This window comes from Diabrotica undecimpunctata, chromosome 7 (genome assembly GCF_040954645.1).
Source record: "Diabrotica undecimpunctata isolate CICGRU chromosome 7, icDiaUnde3, whole genome shotgun sequence".
Taxonomy (NCBI): Eukaryota; Metazoa; Arthropoda; class Insecta; order Coleoptera; family Chrysomelidae; genus Diabrotica; species Diabrotica undecimpunctata.
In genome coordinates, this window is record NC_092809.1 from 102704163 (window position 1) to 102724732 (window position 20570).

Here is a 20570-nt window from a genome sequence, read left to right on the forward strand (position 1 = left end):
AAATAATTTTGTTATATTATAACCCAATACTCAATATACTTATTTCTACTTACAAAAATTGAATATATTTCCAAAATTTGAAGAAAACTAAAACTATATCGCAAAGTAATGAGTTTAGGTATAGGGAATGCTATATAAAAATGAAAGAGTATCATAAATACAATATTTCTAAAAAATAAGAGAAAAATGTAATTTTTTTTTAATAATTCACCCTGTATACAAACTTTTGTCAATGATTTCAATTAAACTTAATTTAAAAACTACAATATATTTTTTACTTTATTATATAAAATAAATAATGGTTTATGCATTACTTCTTTATATACATGGTGTTGATTTCATAGGAATTTCGAAATAAAAATGGTCATAACTTGTTAAATACTCTGTATAGTAATGCAAACCCGAGTACTATATGAACAAGAATTATGAGAAGAATACAAATAATAGGTACCACGTAGTTATTAATCACCCTGTAGAATTCCACATATTTTCCAAGTTTTGCCAACAAGTTTGTGTTTGAATAAAGTTTTAAAGAAGTGTAATGCAAAAAGTTGGAACAATCTACCTTGGTAAATGACATAGTATGAGTTCTATTAGAACAGTTTTCATTCCTAGAGAAATGTAATGTAATGCACATAAATAAATTAATAAATAAATAATATATTAATTAATACGAAAACTTACATCTGAAGATTTAGAAAGACCTTTCATGCTTAGCAAATTCGACTTTTTACGATTCTTTTTCTTAGTTTTTGGGTCCTTAAACTCAAGTTGTTCTCGATTAACATTTTTATCAAACCGATTTCCTTTCGCTAAATCTTTAGAATTCATTCCCCAACTAACTTTTAAATTTCTGTTTAAAGAACCAAAATACAGTCTAGGATCTTTAACTTCAATATCATCAGGTGAATTACCTACGTAATACTTCACTTTATCCACATGTATATTAATATTTTCTTGATCTCTTTGATCTTCTTCGTTCCGTATTGGATCTTCCAACTCCTTGATAGTTTCATTTAAAGATGCCAGTTTTTCATTAAGTTGGTTTATTAATATTTTCTTATCAAATACGTTTTCTTCTTTATTATCGTTACATGTTTCAACGATATCTGTATTAGATATAGTTTCCCCCTTTTCGTCTTGTTCGGTAACGTTATTTTCTATATTTTTACTAGGTAGAAAATGAAAATTTTTATCGTCAATTAAAATATTATCAAAAGCTTGGATATTTTTTCTCCGATTTCTGTCTATAGTACTTTCTCCATCACTTTTTTTTCTAATATTAATATCTTCGTCCACCGTAAGCACAAAATTTGGCAAAGGTAATTTAATGTCTTGATTATTGTTATCCGTATCTGTTTTGTCTACAATAACGTCACCTTGAAAATTGCAGCCCTCTTGTTTACTTATATCTATGCTAACTTCGTCTACGGTAATATTACCTTCATGTAGGTTAACATTTTTATTAACAACATCACTATCACTGTCACTATCTGCAGATGAACTTGTATAACAAGATGAACTGGAGTTTTCTGAGTCTTCTAGAATCGGAAATGAACTAAGATGCTTAATTTTGAAATCAGCCCACTCGCCCTTGATTTTCCGCATTTTGAGAGGACTAGAAATCATATTTTTAGTTATCTTAACTTTCTGTTTATGTTCCGTCTCCACCAACAAACTATCTAAACTGGAAGCCTTCTTCAATCCGAATTTAGGAAATATAGAAAACTTATCGATAAATTCATCATCATTCTCGTCTGCGTACCAAACCGATCGTGTATTAAAGAGGTTCTTTCTATTAGATCTTTTATTTGAACTTAGATTTGACTCTCGTCTCTTGGCAGCCATAACTATTGAGTTAAAGCACAGATTTTTTCACAAATAATTTCCTAGGCGAAAAAAATATTCCGAAAAGATTTGCCGAACAACACACAACTAGACATAAGTACTTATTATATGATTGCAACAAACACATCGTTTTATTTCGTATCTCTGTTATCTCTGATATAGTGATAAACATTGTGATATATTCTGGATGTACTTTACTTCGAATTATTTTTGTGAATCATAATTTATATATCATTACTGTTGGTACATGATAACAGCTAGGAAATATCCTAACTAAAATATAGTAAACAATTTTAAAAAAATTAAATACGGGGGCCCTTCTATAAATTCGTATACTCAATGACAAGAAAATGGAGAGAGTGATTCATTGTTAAGAACTGATTTTAAAACTGACAACTGTTGGGAAATTCCACAAGTCCAGCTGCATCGTTATTTCATTATGTTTTTAGGATTGAATTATTTTCTTTTTCTTAGGGTGCCTGTCCGTACCGAACGTTAGCGATCATTCTGGCTATGATGACTTTGTTGGTTGCTATACGGAATAGCTGTGTTGAGGTCTTTCTACACCATGCTCTCAGGTTAGCAAGCCAGGATATTCTTCTTCGTTCTGGGGCCCTTTTTCCTTCAATTTTACCTTGCAAAATGCATTGGACTAGCTCATTTCTGCCTTGATTTCTCATTATATGTCCCAAGTACTGCAGCTTACGGCCCTTCACGATATTAACCAAATCCGCGGTTGTGTTCATTGGTGACTTTGTCTGTCCACGGTATCTTCAGAATCCTTCTGTATAACCATACCTCAAAAGCCTGAAGTTTTGATAGAGTTTCCGCCTTCAACGTCCACGTTTCTACTCCGTACAGAAGCACTGAGTACACGTAACATTTAAGGAGCCTTATTTTTGTTTCTAGGGTGAGGTCATGGCTCTTGAACACAGAGCTCATAGTCAAGAATGCACTTTTTGCCTTTCCGACACGTGAAACACTTAAAATTCTCATTTGGTTCACATACAGATTTGCTCCAATTATGTTTTCCTTGCTGATGATCATTAGCTTGGTTTTGCTGGTGTTTATATCCAGTCAATATGTTCTACTTGTTTCCGTTATTTTGTTCATTAAGTTTTGCAGTCCTTCTATGGTATTGGAAAACACTATTGTACCATCTGCATACCGCAGGTTATTGAGGCTGACTACATTTATTGAGATGCCTTTAGCGCCTCTTCAAAAATGGTGGGTGGGTGAAATTATGCACCCGTCTCACTCCCCTTAAGATTTTGACCTGATCTGTATATTCTCCATATATTCGGAGTACCGATGATTGATTGAATTATTTTACTAGAAATTAATTCCATCGTGATTTGTCTTCGTACCTTTCTCATGCTGTGAATTTCGTAATCACCCAAGTCTTGCCTTACTATTATGGGAATGTAGGTACGTGACTTCGTATGGTTAAAGCTTTTTTTGAATTAATTTTTAAATCCACACACATCATTGAAAATGATCCATGTTATCTAAAAACTGGTACCGACAAGGAAATATGTACTGCGGCGGCATCCGTGAAAATCTTATTCCCATCGAATTAATACTTAAAATATGCCAACAGTTTTTGCAATCAGTTTTTAACTAGACGTTGTTATAGTATCGGCTGTTAAGTAAGTCTTCAATTGCTTCGTCTGGATAGTTTTAGTAAGACGATTTGTAAGACGAACTAAAAAAACACTCACTTGAATGAAATCTGTTAGTCGCTGTTCTTTTTTAGCAAGAGTTTCAGTGGCAACAGTTGAACGTATTGTGCGCGAGAAAAAACTACAAATCAGCGAGACCGAAAACTTATTAAGTTAAGTTTCTTTAAAAATAGTGCGCCAACGCTCAAGCTGGACAGACTTCACTGTGAATGATCTAGAGGATCTATGGCTCAAAACCTGACCAGAAAACAAAAAGGCTAACGCAACAGTATAAAGTCTAAATAGTCTGCTACTTAGACTAGAATATGCTGGTGTATCGGATATATCTATGGATGAGCAGTATAAGAGATAGGGTTGAGGCTCGGTGTTACTCACTCCATAGATCCCTATTGGTTGAATGTTTACGCTTAAAAAACCGGAATATAAATTATTATAAAAGTGGCGTTAGCAGCAAACATAATAATTTATTAAATTTGTTTAAAATTGTATAAAAAAATATATAAATAATAAAATTATTTGATATTAAATATATTATTTAAATTTTAAAAATAAAGAAAACATAGTATGAAGCTCCGTGCTAGTCTACAGTAGATATCACCTACTGTTCCACTTTTTTTAATATAACTTGTTATTTTTAAACATCTTATTTAGTTTATATAATAATTAAATTTACTTTCAGTAAATTTCAGTAATGATAGTCAAAATTTATAAAAAAATATCAGCAATTGTATATCTGAGAAGGTCCATTCGCTCAACTCGGGCATATTTTGACAAATTCGTAGCTGGAAACCTACAAAAAAGCCTATTCCTAGCTCACAGTATTAACAGCTTAAATAAACTTTTATTACAGACTTCTTTCATTGAAAAAAGAAGAATTATTATAAATAGTGGAAGTGTTTACTAAACCCATAAAATTTTAGGTAGTATATATTTGAAAAATATATTTCAGTTGTTATAATTTAACATAACTATTTATAATATGCTGCAAATAAATAAACATTGATTGTCGGTAATTCACAAAGTTCTATTTTATTTACTATTTAGTTTGTTTACTATTAATATTGGCTATGAGTATGTGTGTTTGGTTGTATAGTAATTTCCAGCCACTTCTAGTCTGTCAAAAAGTAACTAATTTCGCAAAAAAATAGTTACTAATTTCACTAGACAGTTTGGACTAGGAATAGCGAACCGACTATAGTAATGGTAGGCTAGTGTTACAACTTTTGTGCTAACATCTCTTGTTATCTATTATATTTTGTGGTTAATTGTGGTTAATTCCTGTTATGTATTGTAGATTACATAGAAATGCCACAAGAAAATAGTTTCAGAACCAAACATCTATTAATAGCACAAAATATAATAAAATTATGATTCTGAAAAAAATCACTACCACTCTGTATTATGTTTTCAATCAAAATGGTAAAACACAAGCTTGTGTAAGAGTTTCCATAATTTGGTTCAGATTTTGGTCCATCTATTTATCTATGAAATCAATGGGAAATACACATCACTCATTTTTCTACTTCTTATTGTTTGGAGTCAATTGAATGCATCTGTGTGTTGTTTGAGGTCATGTAGCCATCTCTTATCTTCGTATATATTTTTAACTGCCCTATAGTTTTGTGAAACTCCAGTAGGTAATATTTTATACTATACTTACTAAATATGCACAAAAAGTTAAAAAATTTATAGAATAAAATACTCATCCCAAAAGATGTCCAGTATATTCTATTACTTGCTGTAAGTATGTCCTTTGCTACTGTTAATATAAGATTTTGCTTAATTTGTTGCATAATTTGTAATGACTTTGGTTTTATTGCTGTTTTAATACTGCTAGAATTTTTATTAAATTTTTAATCATTTTGGCCCAACAAACAAATTTTGTTTTTTCCAAAAAAGGATCTATGAGATGTAAGTATTGTTCTAAAGAAAGATTGAGACTACTAATCAAAATCATAAAAGCATACCCCATATTTGTTCATGACAGTGTAACTAAGTAGTCATTGGTATTTGCAGCTACATTGTAAAGTAGAAAAAGGACTCAGATATGAAATACATTGCTGTTGACACCTATAAGAATTAGTACCCTAGTAAATTTAACATTTAACTATTTTCTGTGTTCCTAATGCTTTAAACATTTCAAAATTTATGTCAGTATATAAGAGAAAAGACACTTATTCGAAATATTAAGTATTAAGAAAAATCTAATTATAGACCAAACTCACTATTTGTCCTCTTCATCCAAAATTATAGAAGCTTGTGTTAACTTGATAGGGTAAAAGGAAGGGGTCAAAATAAGAAAGTGTTAACTTGTGAAATATTTAAATAAGATCAAATTTTGGATTTGAACTCCATATGGTTGTATAGAGATTAGCAACATAACTTCAGCCACAGTGGACCTAGTCACCAACATTTTAGACAGGATAAATACGCAGAGTTTTACAAGACTTAATCATTGATTTATCCTCGTTTTAGTATATGTGAATGTTATATATTAAAAAAACAAAAAACATGTATTTTTAATCAATGATTTTTTTTTGAAAGGAGTAAAAGGGAAGACCTAGTGGAAGTGGCTTAGACAGGACATGTCCATTATAGGGATTAATATTGGTAGGGCCACAGAAGCTTATGGAGAAATAAATTGAGTAAACAAACCCCGTATAGGGATAAAGCCAAAGAGAATGATATTTAGCATAAATTAGCTTTAAAATAAAAAATTATAGTGAATGGTAAATGTTAGTTATTTCTGAATATACAATTTAGTTTGTTATGAACCAATCATATTCCAAATTTAATATTACAAAAGTAATTAAAGAATAAATTTAAAAACTCACCTTCTTAAAATCAAGTGACAGTGATTTTCGCTTGGTTGCAGTTGAGATATCAGCACTTTTTTGATTATGAAATTTATTTGGAGATGTTATTTCCAAAAATTCTACCGATCTAGACTTTCTGTTTTCCAATTTAGCTTTTTGTTTTCTATAGTGACTATTGTTTGTCAATTCATTTATTAAATTAACAGACATAGACGTTCTTCTAGACAAAGGAGCAAAACTGTCTGAACCATTTTTAGGCTTGGAATTGGCTGAAACAGGTCGATTTGCTGCAGTCCCGGGCACTAATAAACTTATGGAAGAATTATCTTCATGTTTTACTTTGTTCCTGAAGTATAAGCTGGATGTACGCCGCGGAGTAGACATTTTTAAGTAGCATAATCATAAAATAGTTAATAAAAATACTTTATTCGTCGTAGATAGATAAAACTTCGCATGTAATTTTCAATAAATTGTTATCACTTTTTATCTTGTGTTTATCGTTTTGTGTTCAATATTATTTATTTTAAACCAAACCGCTGTGATCTTGACAACAAACTGTCAAGTACGTCACTGTCATGTGATAATATGTCAATGTCAAAATACAAAGCGTCTCCCTTATACAGGGTGAGTCATAAAGTGAACAAAAACAGTTCATAAGTCAAAAATAATATTTTAGTGAGTCTAAGATCGTTTGTCTGAGCTATAGGCTATTAAATTAGTCAATTTAAAATATATTTGTGTTTTGGGATCAGTTTTTTTAGATATCTATTAAAAGATATCAAAAACTCCATAGGATTAAATTTTTATCAGCGAGATGCGCCAAGTGTAAGCAGCTTATAGTTCCCCATTGCAGTGTTGCTCCAGTTTTAATTTTTCTTTATACTGTACCACAGTAAGAAATAATAGTAATAGAGAACATAATACTGTAAGAGACAGTTAGACATAATGAACATAATAATAAAATATATCGAAATAATCAAAATATGAATGAAAGAATCACAGATAATAAGGAAAATTTTCAAGTAGAAGCCTCAACCATTACAGTAACATAAATTTTATTGTTATTAAACAATACCATAAATTACCCAAAAATAATTATTCCGGTAAATTCCAATAAATGCCACTTTTCGATAGATACAGATTCAGAACAAGTTTTTTCAGACCAACTCTTTTTTCAGAAAACAGTAATTTCTCGTTTTATGCGGTGGATACGTTCCACAGAAAAGTGCATACAAAAAAATTGCATAAAAAAGACACGACTTGCTTTGAAAAAGTAGGGATACGTCCCGTAATCTTCTAAAATTACACAAAACGAAGTCAAAAACAAAAAAGTTTCCAGAAATTAAAAGGAATAGGCTGTATGATAAATTACTTCGATTATCTGAAAGAAATTCATATAAAAACTTTAAAAAACTGGTCTATGTTATATATACTGGACTATATTTATTAATATCGTGTCGATAAACAGGAAAACAGAGGAACCTATTTATTTTACTAGTACTGTTGTTGAAAGTAAACTAATTATTTATAAACTTCGTGTGCAGGTGGATATTTTTCAACGTTGTCTCGTTCTAAAATAGCTTAATTTTTCAATACTCTTTCAGTTTAAATCATAATGTTCTTCTATCAATTTTCTAACCGTAACTGCTTTTTCATATTTTACTTGTAAAGTATATTTTGGTATTATTTTAGGACAAAACTGGTCCAAATTTCTATTCGTTTTTGTCACTATTTATATTTATTCATATCGTGTCGATAAATAGGAAAACAGGGGAAACTGTTTAATTTACTAGTATTGTTGTTGAAAGTAAACTAATTATTTATAAACTTCGTCTGCAGGTGCATGTTTTCCTGGACAGGTGGAAGTTGTCTCGTTCTAAAACGTGTTTAAAATAGCTTAATTCTTCAATACTCTTTCAGTTTAAATCATGTTTTTCTATCAATTTTCCAACATTAACTGCTTTTTCTTGTTTTACGTATGAAGTAAATCTTTGGCTTTTAACAGGTTAACTGCGATGAGTACCACATGTGGTACTCAGTTAACTTGCCATTTATGCTACAGCTCTTCTAGAGCATGTTGGCCCATGATGACACGACGATTTTTATTTATTATTTTAATTTAGGCTTTTGTAAGAATCTTTTGGGGGTTAATTAACATCTTTTTAAGTATTTCATACCATTTTAAAGTACCTATGTTGGTGCTCATGGCCACACGAGTGATGTTTTAATCAGGGGTCACGAGCGCCACCTCTGACACTCACAATGAAATACTATATTCTAATATTTATCTTATATTTATAGGTAGGAATAAGTATAAAGAAAAGAAAGTTGGAATACTTGGGTCACGTTATGAGACATAATAAATATAGAGTACTACAGCTGATCGTTCAAGGGAAAATAGACAGAAGAAGGGGTCCAGGGAGGAGAAGACACTCGTGGCTCCAAAACTTGCGGCAATGGTTCGGATTGTCATCTGCTGAACTATTCAGATCTGCCGTAAACAAAATCAGAATAGCCATGTTGATTGCCAACGTTCGGAACGGACAAGGCACATGAAGAAGAATATTTATCGACCTGCAGATTTCTGTAAACTAAAATTGAGAATATTAGGGGTTGCCAACGATAGATGTCTATCCTATTAATAGTGGCAAATATAGAAAAAGCTTTTTCCAAGCTCTAACAGGTAGTTTTTAGTTTAGTTGTCTGTTGTTGCTTGCCGATATAATCGCGATTGTAAATTATAATAATGGATTCCAAGGAAGAAAAGAGATTACTGCATTTGTTTGAGACTGTAGAAATACGAAGCAGATCACGGTCTATTTCGGAGTTTCATGACAGTGACCCAGCGGACCCAGAGTATGCACTAGACAGTGAAGATTCGAACATTGATAAAATTAGTGAAAATGAAGTTTTGAGAAATGAAGAGTTAAATAATGAGCAAGAACCAGAACCTGGTTTTTTTATGAAGAAGTGGTATCCCTGTTAGTAAATCAAACAAACAATTATGCTCAACAATTTCTTGGGGGACCTTATATAAAGGGAAGTGCAAGAATTAAAAGCTGGGTACCTACTGACAAATCAACAAGAAATGCATACTTTTTAGGCATACTTATGTGGATGGGTTTAGTAGATATGCCCTCTCTGGCTCATTATTGGAAAAACACAGTTATATAATAGCAAACTGACAGACTACATGGCCAGAAACCGATTTGAGTTGATTTTGAGGTACTATTACAACATTTTATATTAGGTTTTAATTACTAAAATATGTATTTATTTTCAGCATGTTTCATATTTTGCAGTATCTGCAAAACAAAAGGCATCGGTATGGGGTTAAAATTTTTAAGTTGTACACCGACCCTTTTTAAACTTTGCAATATAAAGTTTATGCTAGAAAGAAAGCTCAGCCTGATATATCTGTATCCTCGAAAGTGGCTATGAAATTAATGGAGCCATATTTAGATTTTGACAGAACACTATATGCGGACAACTGGTATAATAGTGTCACTTTGACAGAAAAATTACTGGATAGGTAAACCCTTTTAGTAAGGATACTTCGAGCCAATAGGAAACTCAATACAATTGCTGTTACTAAAATAAAACTAAAAAAATGTGATATTGTTGCAAGGCAAAATAGTGAAATGGTTTTAAAGTGGAAGGATCGACGAAATGTGCTTGCTATAAGTTCGAAGCATATGCCTTCTATGGTAAATGTGATACAAAGAAGAGAAGACAAACGTAAACCGCAGGTTGTAGTAGAATATAATGCAGGAAAATCCTTCGTAGATGTATGGGATCAAATGAATTCGTATAATTAATTTTCAAGGTCATTGAAATAGTACCGAAAAGTTGCCTTTGATATTTTACTAAATGTTGCCGTTGTAAATGCCTTGTCACTTTATTCTTAAGTGGCAAATAAATCAATAAAAATAACATAATTTAGAGAGGAAATTATCAAAGATATGCTTAGTAAACGCGATTGTTTAATGCCTGCTAATAATTTACATAATTTAGTAAAATGTGTAAAGACTCCGCTACAGCCAATGCTATATTGTTACCAAGCATGGAAGACAAACAGCACAAAAGGAGACTCCACGTGTGTGAACAAAATGTTTTTCTTGCGCGAAATATTTGTGTTCTGACTGCTTTTTTAAGGTGCATGCTGCCAAACGACAGTAATTTTTCATTATTAGCATTTATGTTAAGTTGTCGAATATTTTTTTGTACCGTTTTTTAGAGTTACGCTACTTGTTAATAAATATTTAAGCTAAAAATGCGTTTTTATTACACTTTGATAAACGACCTTTATAAAAAAAATATAATACCATCTAGCTAGGGGCTAAAATCATGGAACGGTTTTCTGAGTCCAAAACTGTAATTTCTCCATATAAAATGTACAAGCCGAGTAACTGCTTAGGTACACGGAATGTAGTTTTGTAAGTTATACTGAGTACCATATATGGCGCTCAATACTTGAACTTATCTTCTGGACTGAGTACCATATGTGGTACTCAAATGACTCTTTGGCAATGCAAGGAAAGAGGCTGGCTGTCAACCTGTTAAAGCACGTGGTCTACGAGATTTATTTATTAAGAGCGGTTTCAACATTCTATCTCCTGATGTACTGCTACCCTTTGCTAGCTGAAATTTTTTTACTAGCTTGGGAAGTGGAAGTTAGTGGCTCTGACTGTTTCATTAACTCATTAAACTGAAGAGCTTTTTCCTGGATTAAATAACCAGTTACAGGAATTATTCTTTAAATTAGTTCCTCAATCCAAATTGCGATCTTTCTTTCTATTCTTTCTAATTATATATCCCTTGAGTAAGATGAAAATTTGGCGCTTAATTTTTTACCAGAAATTATAGATTTTCTTATAGCAACTTTGTTGATTCGCCTAAATTAAAATGTTTTCCAATTGCTGTAGATTCTTCTCCCTTTCCTAAGCGATCTAAAATTGCAATTTTTGTGTCCAACGAAATTGATCGTCTTCGATGTTTTTTTTTCTCCATTGGGCCAAATAAAATATTTAAAAAAGAAATAAAAAAAATTAGACTTATGATATTGGCACGGCAAAAACCTCTTATAATGAAAAATAACAGTTTACGACACTCACTTGAAATCTTTCAATCCGAAAACCGTGCTGCTTATTATACGGTAACTTAAAATCAGCAAAATTTTAAACAACTTATGTTTTACGAAACGAAGCACCGCTACGAGAAAAATTATTAAAAAAAAAAATAACAGGTAATACCTTACCATCGAGTCCTGATGTTTTTAGGATATTGCTAAGTTTCCCATGTGGAACTTTCTGTGTATGAGAACTTGCAAACTGAAAGGTGCTTCTCTCGTTAAAAGTTCTGCTCTAAATCCAAATTAAACTTCAGGTAGGTGTTCTTCTAATTGCGTGAGTGAATAATGGTAAGAATTATTTTAATTACATGACTCTTCAAACAAATTAATCTATGTTCTTCACATTTCCTAGCGTTGCCTTTTTTGGAAAGTGGAATGAATATTGATAGTAGCCAGTCTTTTGGTACTCCAGTCTCATGTATGTTGTTGTATAGTTTCGTGCGAGCTGTGATTTGGTGCGCCTCTAATAGCTTTAAAATTTAACCATGCACTTTCATCAGATCCTGGTGATTTCCTATCTTAATGGCCATAGTTACTTCTGCACTTATTTCTGAGCCATAGGGATTGTATATTTCAGTCGGTCTTCTTGTTGTATCGTCCAATAATTCTGACGTGTATTCTTTCCATCTTCTTAATTCATCTTCAATTGTAGTCAAAATCTGGCCTTAGATGTCTGTAATGCATTGTTTTCTGGTGTTCTGTACCTCTTCAATATTTTTGTGCATAGGTTGTGAGCTAATCTGCCTAAACGAAAGTCATTTTGTTCTTCTACATCTGTCATCTCTTTTTCAATTTTATTATTTATTTTTCCATAGAGTTTTGAGAGTGAATTTATGACACTGCCCCCTGTACAGTGTACCTGGCCAAATTATTAGGCCAAGCAAGGAAAAATTTACTATATGAAATTATTGCTCTCCTGATTATGAATATATTTGAAAAAATTACTGTTTTGTTCTTTTTTGTGAATATTAACTCTTAGGTAATTAAACTGTACTAACAAAGTTAACAAAAATCTTTTATTTATTAAAAAAGTACAATTTTTACAGAGTAGGGATAAATTTAATATTTTGTAGGGATAAATTTCAGGTCAAAACCGCTTAGAATTCAAATGTTCAGACAGTATTTGAGGTTATAAAATGCACACTAGTTGACAGGACGCAATGCTGTCTAGAAATGGTGGATATGTCGGTGTTGCCAACGTTAAAATAGTACAATAATTTTACCATACTATATTAACTGTTGCTATGCGAAAAAAAAACATTCCTGTTGATAAAAATTATTAATTTTAATAAATGCAAATTTTTAATGCTTGGCCTAATAATTTGGCCAGGTACTGTACTTTGAACAATTCTTTCTATCTTCTTTTTTGTAGATGCTGTTAATAAGTGCTTTTGTCCACTCCGGTGGTAAGTCATGTCCTTTATAGAATAAGGTGCTGACATACGCCAATAATCCCCGCAATAGTTGTGGGCTGTGTGTTAATAATTCGTTCGGCAATATATTACTGGTAAAAAATATATTAATGTAATAATATCAAAGACAAATTCACAGTGTGATTTTATTGTTGGATAAAACGGTATACAATGTTCATACATGTGTAAGATATAAAAAATTACCTATGATAAACAACTATAAATTACCAACTTTATAATTAATGCAAATTATTAAATTCAAGTCTTTGTGATTAAAATAAATCATTCTCTTAATACCTCGACCCATCACGATTTTGTGAGCGCCCCCAGTAATTATCTGAATTATTGTAGCGGCCACCTCCATTTTTTTCTAAAATAAAAAAAGATTATTAGTAAATGGAGATGTAGAATAACAGGGTGAATTGTTAAGTTTGTCTTCTGTGTACTACTCTGCATTATATTTGAAGGGGCCAGGCGAAAAACAACTTATGTCATATTTTTATTTTTTTGAGCTGACAATGCAGTATAGATAAAAATGTCTTTATCTGTCAAATCAAACAGGCTATATCTAAGGTCACTGAGTTGTTCTATTTTTAAAATACAAGTAATGAGTAGAAATAACCAATGTCCGGATCATTCAGGAAAAAAGCAACCGTTTTCCATAATCAATTGACTGTCTTGAAAGTAATATACCAGAGAAGCAGAAGAAGAATGACAAATTTACAGTGACCTTTAACATTATTTTTTAGCATTGCGTTCTGATTGTTATTGTTGAATCCAAGTATCCAATCTAAGTGTCAGACGAAGGGTTAGATGTTCCAACATGTGAAAAATTGGTAAAAAAAGACTTTTGGTTGTGTTTCAGAAGTAAGCAAGAAAATAAAGTTAAAGCCATGAAACAGGTGAAAATTGTTTTTGTAAGAGGTACAAATATATAAGATAATATAAAAAATGATATAAAAGACGCAGGAGAACATGCGGCCAAATTAAAATGGAGCTTCGCAGGACACAATGCCCGACTGAAGGATAAGAGATGGAACCACGAAATACAACAGTGGAGGCCATGGTTAGGAAAGAGAAGCAGAGGAAGACCACAAATAAGATGGGCTGATGATATTAAGAAGATCGGAGGACACAACTGGAAGCAAGTGGCGCTAAATAGAAAACACTGGATTTATTTAGGGGAGGCCTTTGTCCAAAGTTGGATTACTTAAGGCTGAAGAAGAACAGTTTTCCGTATCTATGTTCAGGGTTACAGAGCAATTCTGTGCCAAATTTCTCTACTCTTCTGGTTATGCCTTTTAGCTATATTTTTATATATTGTTATCTTGTTAGGATAACCACATCGTTTCGAGAAAAAATGTGAAAAACTCCTTTTTTAATCTTTATAAATTTTATTTGTATCTTCGATCTCTGCCACATATTATCTAGCTTTTATTTTATTAATTCTTTAAATAACTTCTCCCTGCTAGTGCTGTAACAACGTAATCAAGACAAATACAAACATACACAAAGAAATTCGCCAGAAAATTAAGAAAGCAAAAGAACGTTGGATGGTGGAAAGGTGCAACGAAATAGAACAATTGCAGGAAAAAGGAGATAGTTTTGGACTACATAAGAAGATCAAAGAAATATCGAATATACACAAAAGCCACCACAGAACAAGAATACGGAACGACAGAAACGAATACATAGAGTCAGAAGAGGAGATAGCAATGGCGTGGAAAGAATACGCAGAAAGACTTTTTAATGACGAAAGACCAACACAACCAACGCGCAAACTTCCTTCCGAAAACTTATCAGGGCCATCAATAATGCGAAGTGAAATAGAATATGCAGTTAGAACCACAAAGATGCATAAAGCAACAGGTCCAGATGAAATTAATATAGAAGCAATAAAACTACTAGACGAGGAGAATATCGAAATCTTGGTAAAACTGTTCAATAGAATTTATGATACTGGTTACATTCCGCGAGAATGGCTGCAGTCATCCTTTGTGATGATCCCAAAAACAGCTAATGCCACAAAATGCAATGAACACCGCTTAATCAGTTTAATGAGTCACTTGCTGAAACTCTTTCTTAGGATATTACACTCAAGAATGTATAAGATACTAGAAGAACTTAGCGGGTCAACACAATTCGGTTTTAAGGGAGGACTAGGAACAAGAGAGGCAATTTTATGTTTGAACACTTTAATACAAAACTGTTTAGATCAACGAAAAGATGTCTACCTCACCTTCATCGACTACGAGAAGGCATTTGACAATGTTAAACATGATATCATGATGGAACTACTACATAGGGCCAACATTGACCAGAAGGAGATCAGAATTATTCAGAATCTATACTGGAACCAAATGGCAAAGGTGAGGATTGATCAAGACCAATATACGGATGAATTTGAAATCCGGAAAGGTGTCCGCCAAGGCTGCATACTCTCTCCGATGCTTTTTAATTTATATGTTGAAAATATATTTGCGGAAGCATTAGAAGACACGGAATTAGGCATTAAGGTGAACGGCATACCAATTAGCAACCTACGCTATGCGGACGACACAGTGATTATAACTGATAAATTGGAAGATCAGCAGTTATTACTTGATAGGGTGAATAGCATAGGTAAAAAATATGGCCTCAAAATCAACATTTTGAAAACGAAATATATGGTCATTAGCAGAAACCCTCCAGAAAACCCGATAATATGCATAGGTGACGATCGCATAAAACGCGTGAAAACTTTTAAATACCTTGGCACCACAATCAATGACCAATCGGATCCACAACAAGAGATAAAAACCCGAATACAAATGGCAAGACAAGCTTTTGTAAAATTCAGACCGCTTCTATGTAATCAAAACCTACATTTCGAAATACGCTACAGAATGGTCAAGTGCTACATATGGTCCATCTTGCTTTATGGCATGGAAACGTGGACTTTGAAAAAAACAGCTATCAACAAACTTGAAGCATTTGAAATGTGGTCATTAAGAAGAATGATGCGCATACCTTGGGTGGATAGAGTTCGAAACGATGACGTCCTTAAGAGAGCCGGCGTGGAAAGAGAACTCTTTAAATTAATTAAAAAACGCAAGATTGGTTACCTTGGGCACATATTGAGAGGAGCAAAATATGAAATACCTCAGTTAATCCTACAAGGGAAGATCGAAGGTAGGAGAGGAGCCGGCCGCAAACAATTATCCTGGTTAAGAAATATTAAAGAATGGACAGGAATACACAATACAGGCGAGCTGTGTCACGCCGCCAAGAACAGAATTCTAGTAATGAGATAGTCGCCTACGCACTTTGGTGTATGGCATGTGAAGAAGAAGAAGCTAGTGCTGTTTACATTACTAGTATTTAAGACTCTTTTCAACCTTTATCATAGCCTTCGTTTTATTGTATAAACTATCTTATTGGCTTCAGTGTTCAATTCTTCATTGCATAAGTCTTTCACATTGTGTCATAGAGTTTGCTTTTTTGCTTTGGCTTTGTTTATTGTGTCAAACTTCTTGATTCGAATTAATCCATATGATTTAAGTGATGACACACAGATAAAAATTTGTTAGTTTTCTAATAATTTACTCTTATCTTAAATGTACTTTAATCTATCTTATCAATTTAACTAATAACATCCTACAAATTGATATGTACAACTTTTAATGTTTTCGAATAATAATAAGTACTGTCAATCAATTAAAACTTACGGTTATGTGGTCCACTGTCTTGGTTACTACCGCCACCACCTCCCATTAAGCCCCAGTTGGCAGCTTGATTCAGAGCTGCAGCAATGAATGCTGGATTCACTACAAACAGGAAAATATGTAATTTGCAACATAAATAATGAAAGTAAAATATTCTTATGAAAAATACTTACTGAAAGGCGCCAAATTGTTCATATCATTCATATTGCTACCACCACCCCTACTTCCTCCTTGGTTATTCCAACCAATTGATCCCTGGTTACCTCCACCAAATCCATTTCTACTTGAAAATCCATTTCCTTCCCAGACATTTCCAAAGTTACCACCTCCAGATCTGTCGTTACCAAATGGCCTTCTTGTTTCATTTTTAGGAGCAGCAGTGGAGACATGGACAGAAACTCCTAAAATCAAAACAGATATAACATTGTACAGTGATTTAACAAGTCAGTTACAGATGCACAAATAGCTGTTGAAGTATTTACGCAATGATTACTTATGTGTTTTATTAGATGTTATCATAACATCCTTACAATACAGATACTGGTCTTTCCAGAAAAATGTAAGTAGGTGCACAAATCTGCTGGATGTCGTTCAGACAGAAAACGCATCAAACATCCGAAAATCTTATCAGGCTATAATAATGAAACGACCTTCCCCAACATAAATCAGAATAGTATCTTGGAAGTCTGATAGGTAAGAGTATACAGGGTGATTCATTAAGAATATTCAATCTCTGAATTGTAGATTCTAAAACTCAAAATTTGATGATTCTGCCCAACATGCCTTATATAAATATTTGGTAAGTAGTTTCTGAGATACCAGGTGATTAAATTTAAATTTTGGATGAAGAGGAAACATTATATTTCGCATCTAGTGGTGAAGTGATGCTTGCACCCAATGATATTGGTTTACAAATCCAGTAAGAAAATCAGGAAAGTATACCTTCCTCCTCCTCCTCCTCAATCTTTTCTCCGTCGTAAGGATGTAGTGGCGTCAGGTAATTTGTTTGACTATTTCTGTCCAATTATATCTCTCCTGTGCCTGTTATTTTGCTTCAGAGAATGAGTAACCAGTCATCTCCTTTATTTAGTCCGACCATTGTACTGGAGATCTTCCTCTGGATCTTTTACCCGCTACGTTACGTTCAAGTATCATTCGCTCCATGCGTTCTCTTCTTCTAGTTATATGTCCAAAATATCTCAGTATATTTTGGTTGATAGTTGTGATGAGTCTAGTTTTTAAGTTCTGCTAGAATTAAGTTATTTGTGCGATGAGCGGTCCACGGTATGCGCAACATTCTACGGTAGACCCACATTTCAAATGCCATTATACGCTTTGAGTCGGCTTTTTTATTGTCCAAGTTTCTGAAGCATAGGTGGCGACAGGAAATATCAATGCTCGCACAAGGCGTAATTTTGTGTTTTTTGTGATGTCAGTGTTCTTCCAAATTTTTGTGAGTTTGGCTGTTGCCGATCTGGCAATTGTGAGCGTCGACGGATCTCTTCTTCGCATCTTCCACTGTTAGTAATAACGGAGCCTAAGTAATTAAATTGCCTGACCACTTCTTAACCTGCCATGATTCTTATCTCTGTCTGGTTGTTTCTGATTCTATCGATGATCATCTCTTTGGTTTTCTGCATATTTATTTTCAAACCATATTCCATACTCACCATGCCTAGCCTGATCATAATTTGTTTCAGTTCTTCTGGTGACGACGCCAATATAACAGTGTCATCAGCATAACGTAAGTTTTTGATATTTCTTCCTCCTATCGTTGCTCCACCTTGCCATTCCTCAAAAACTTGACGCATATTATGTTCACTATATATATTGAATAGAATAGGGTGTATTATGCATCCCTGTCGAACTCCAGATTTTAATTTGAAGGTTTTCGAAACCACATTACTAACTCTTACATTAGCAGTATTATTTACATATAGGTTTTGTAATAAATAGATTAGATGTTCTGGCGTACCCATAAGTATATGCCACATTTTATCCCATTTTACGGTATCGAAGGCCTTGGAATAGTAAACAGCATAAATGTTTCTATGTTACACTCTCGAGATTTTTCGATAATTTGACGAATATTAAGAATATGTTCTCTTGTTCCTCTACCTGGGACGAATCCGCATTTTTGTTGGATAATTTGTGGTAAGAGAATTGATTTTAGTCTTTCATTGATGATGGTTAGAAGTACTTTGCTCGCGTGTGATTTCAATGCTACTGTACGGTAATTACTGCAATCTGTCGGTCAACCTTTTTTTATATATGGAAATAAACGTGAGTTTACCCCAGTCATTTGGCTACTTTCAGGTATTCCAGATCTCATTGCAAATTCTAAGCATTACTTCCGTTACTAATTCTCCCATTTCTTTCAGCTGTTATTCCATCTTTTCCTTCTGCTTTTCTGAATTTTAGCTTTTTAATTGTCATATAAAAGTATACCTTACACAACATAATACGATTTATTCCAGGACCACGGAGCAAAGGTGAAATATTTACTCCTGTCGATGCTTGGAGGAAGTTTATTATTCCTGAGATTACTAATGAAATCATTATCTGCATAAATCGCGAAGCTTCCCGTGCTTGTTCTCTCAAGAATAAAACTTGGCAACTAATCCAAAAAGACGAATTAGGCGCATTTTTAGGAATAATGCTTCGGGCTGGTGTTGAAAAGAGTTGAGACGTTCCAATTAGAGAAATATTTTTAGATAAGTGTTCTAATTCTATTTACAGAGCTTGCACGTCTGTAATACATTTGAAGATATAAGAAGATTTTTACGACTCGATGATAAAACAATGAAAAATCAAAAGCTGGAAAAGGATAAGTTGGCGCTGATTTCTTATGTGAAAACATGCTGTTGAATTAAAGTTTCTTTACTTTTATCTGTTTTAATTTATTATACTAGACAGCTATTTTTTACCCATGTTATGTAAATGTAAAGAACGGTCCAGTCATGCATCCTAGGATTCAAAGAAATTCTTATTCAAAACTTCCAAAATCAACTGAAAATGACAATGTATAAATATAACTATCACTGTGCCTCGAAGAGCTGTCATTACTTGTACGGAGGGACATTTCATGCTTAGTATAGATAGACAAATCAATAGAAATAGATTAATAGATACATCAATAAAAACAAAATCAGATCAATAGAGTATATTTCTATAAATATGTATGTTAACAATAGATTTCTCTAGTAATCCGTTTTGATAATTTCTGTGTTCAAAGATAAAACTTTTATGGACAGTAATACGCAAACATCCTTTCCCATTTAGGACATTCTATCAAAAGTTCTTGTCATATATCATTCATGATAACACGATCCGCCCTCGATACTGTTTTATTTTTAGAAAAAAAAATTTATTCAAATGCATCTAATGACCTATTATAAAATGTACCCACCTTTAATTATATGGTCTTCTCCACAGAGAGCTTGAGCAACTTCTGGATCTGCAAAGGTAACAAACCCGAATGCTCTGAAAGGTTTTGGTATAAACACATCTGTAACTGAACCATATTCACTGAAATAATCTCTTAGACATTCCACTGATATTTCCTCAGTTAATCTGCCAACAAATACCTTAAAGGGGAGTTGCTGTGAGCTTCCATCCTAAAATAGTTTAAATGAAAGTACCAATCGCTATAGCAAAAAAAAGTTTTTTATAACTAAACGATTTTTAAAAGTTTTTTATAACTAAAAGACAAACAAAAATAACAAGAGAATACACAATTCGGTAAATATTTGGAAAATAAGCATAGGTAATCAAAGAGTGCCTCAAATACAAGTGAGTCCATGGTTCTTTACCCGTGCGTCATTAATACCTGGTGAGATAAAACACATACTTTATATCTAGCATCATTATCTCGCCTGTTATTAAGTAAAGACACTGGTTATTTTTATGAACGTTCTACAGTCAGTACATCGAAAAGAGATAAGTATAAAGAAGACACTTGAGGACGTTTTTAGATT

The 20570-nt window shown here is 32.9% G+C and overlaps 2 protein-coding genes across 3 annotated transcripts in view; both read right to left on the reverse strand.

Moving 5' to 3' along the window:
* The window catches only part of LOC140445667 (uncharacterized), a 227256-nt gene extending 220344 nt beyond the window's left edge, over positions 1-6912 (reverse strand). The window contains exon 1 of one of the 2 annotated variants that reach the window (XM_072537905.1): positions 685-1940. In XM_072537905.1, the coding sequence (XP_072394006.1) occupies positions 685-1848 (1164 nt within the window). In that variant the 5' untranslated portion in view covers positions 1849-1940. Of the gene's footprint in view, positions 1-684; positions 1941-6364 lie in introns of those variants that run through there. The other variant, XM_072537906.1, reaches the window with a different exon arrangement.
* A 6109-nt stretch (positions 6913-13021) lies between these two features.
* The window catches only part of LOC140445668 (TAR DNA-binding protein 43-like), a 47570-nt gene continuing 40021 nt past the window's right edge, over positions 13022-20570 (reverse strand). Inside the window, exons 3-6 of the mRNA XM_072537907.1 lie at positions 20003-20210; positions 16767-16994; positions 16597-16695; positions 13022-13259 (exon numbers count right to left, since the gene is read on the reverse strand). Of these exons, the coding sequence (XP_072394008.1) occupies positions 13180-13259; positions 16597-16695; positions 16767-16994; positions 20003-20210 (615 nt within the window). The 3' untranslated portion in view covers positions 13022-13179. The remainder of the gene's footprint in view (positions 13260-16596; positions 16696-16766; positions 16995-20002; positions 20211-20570) is intronic.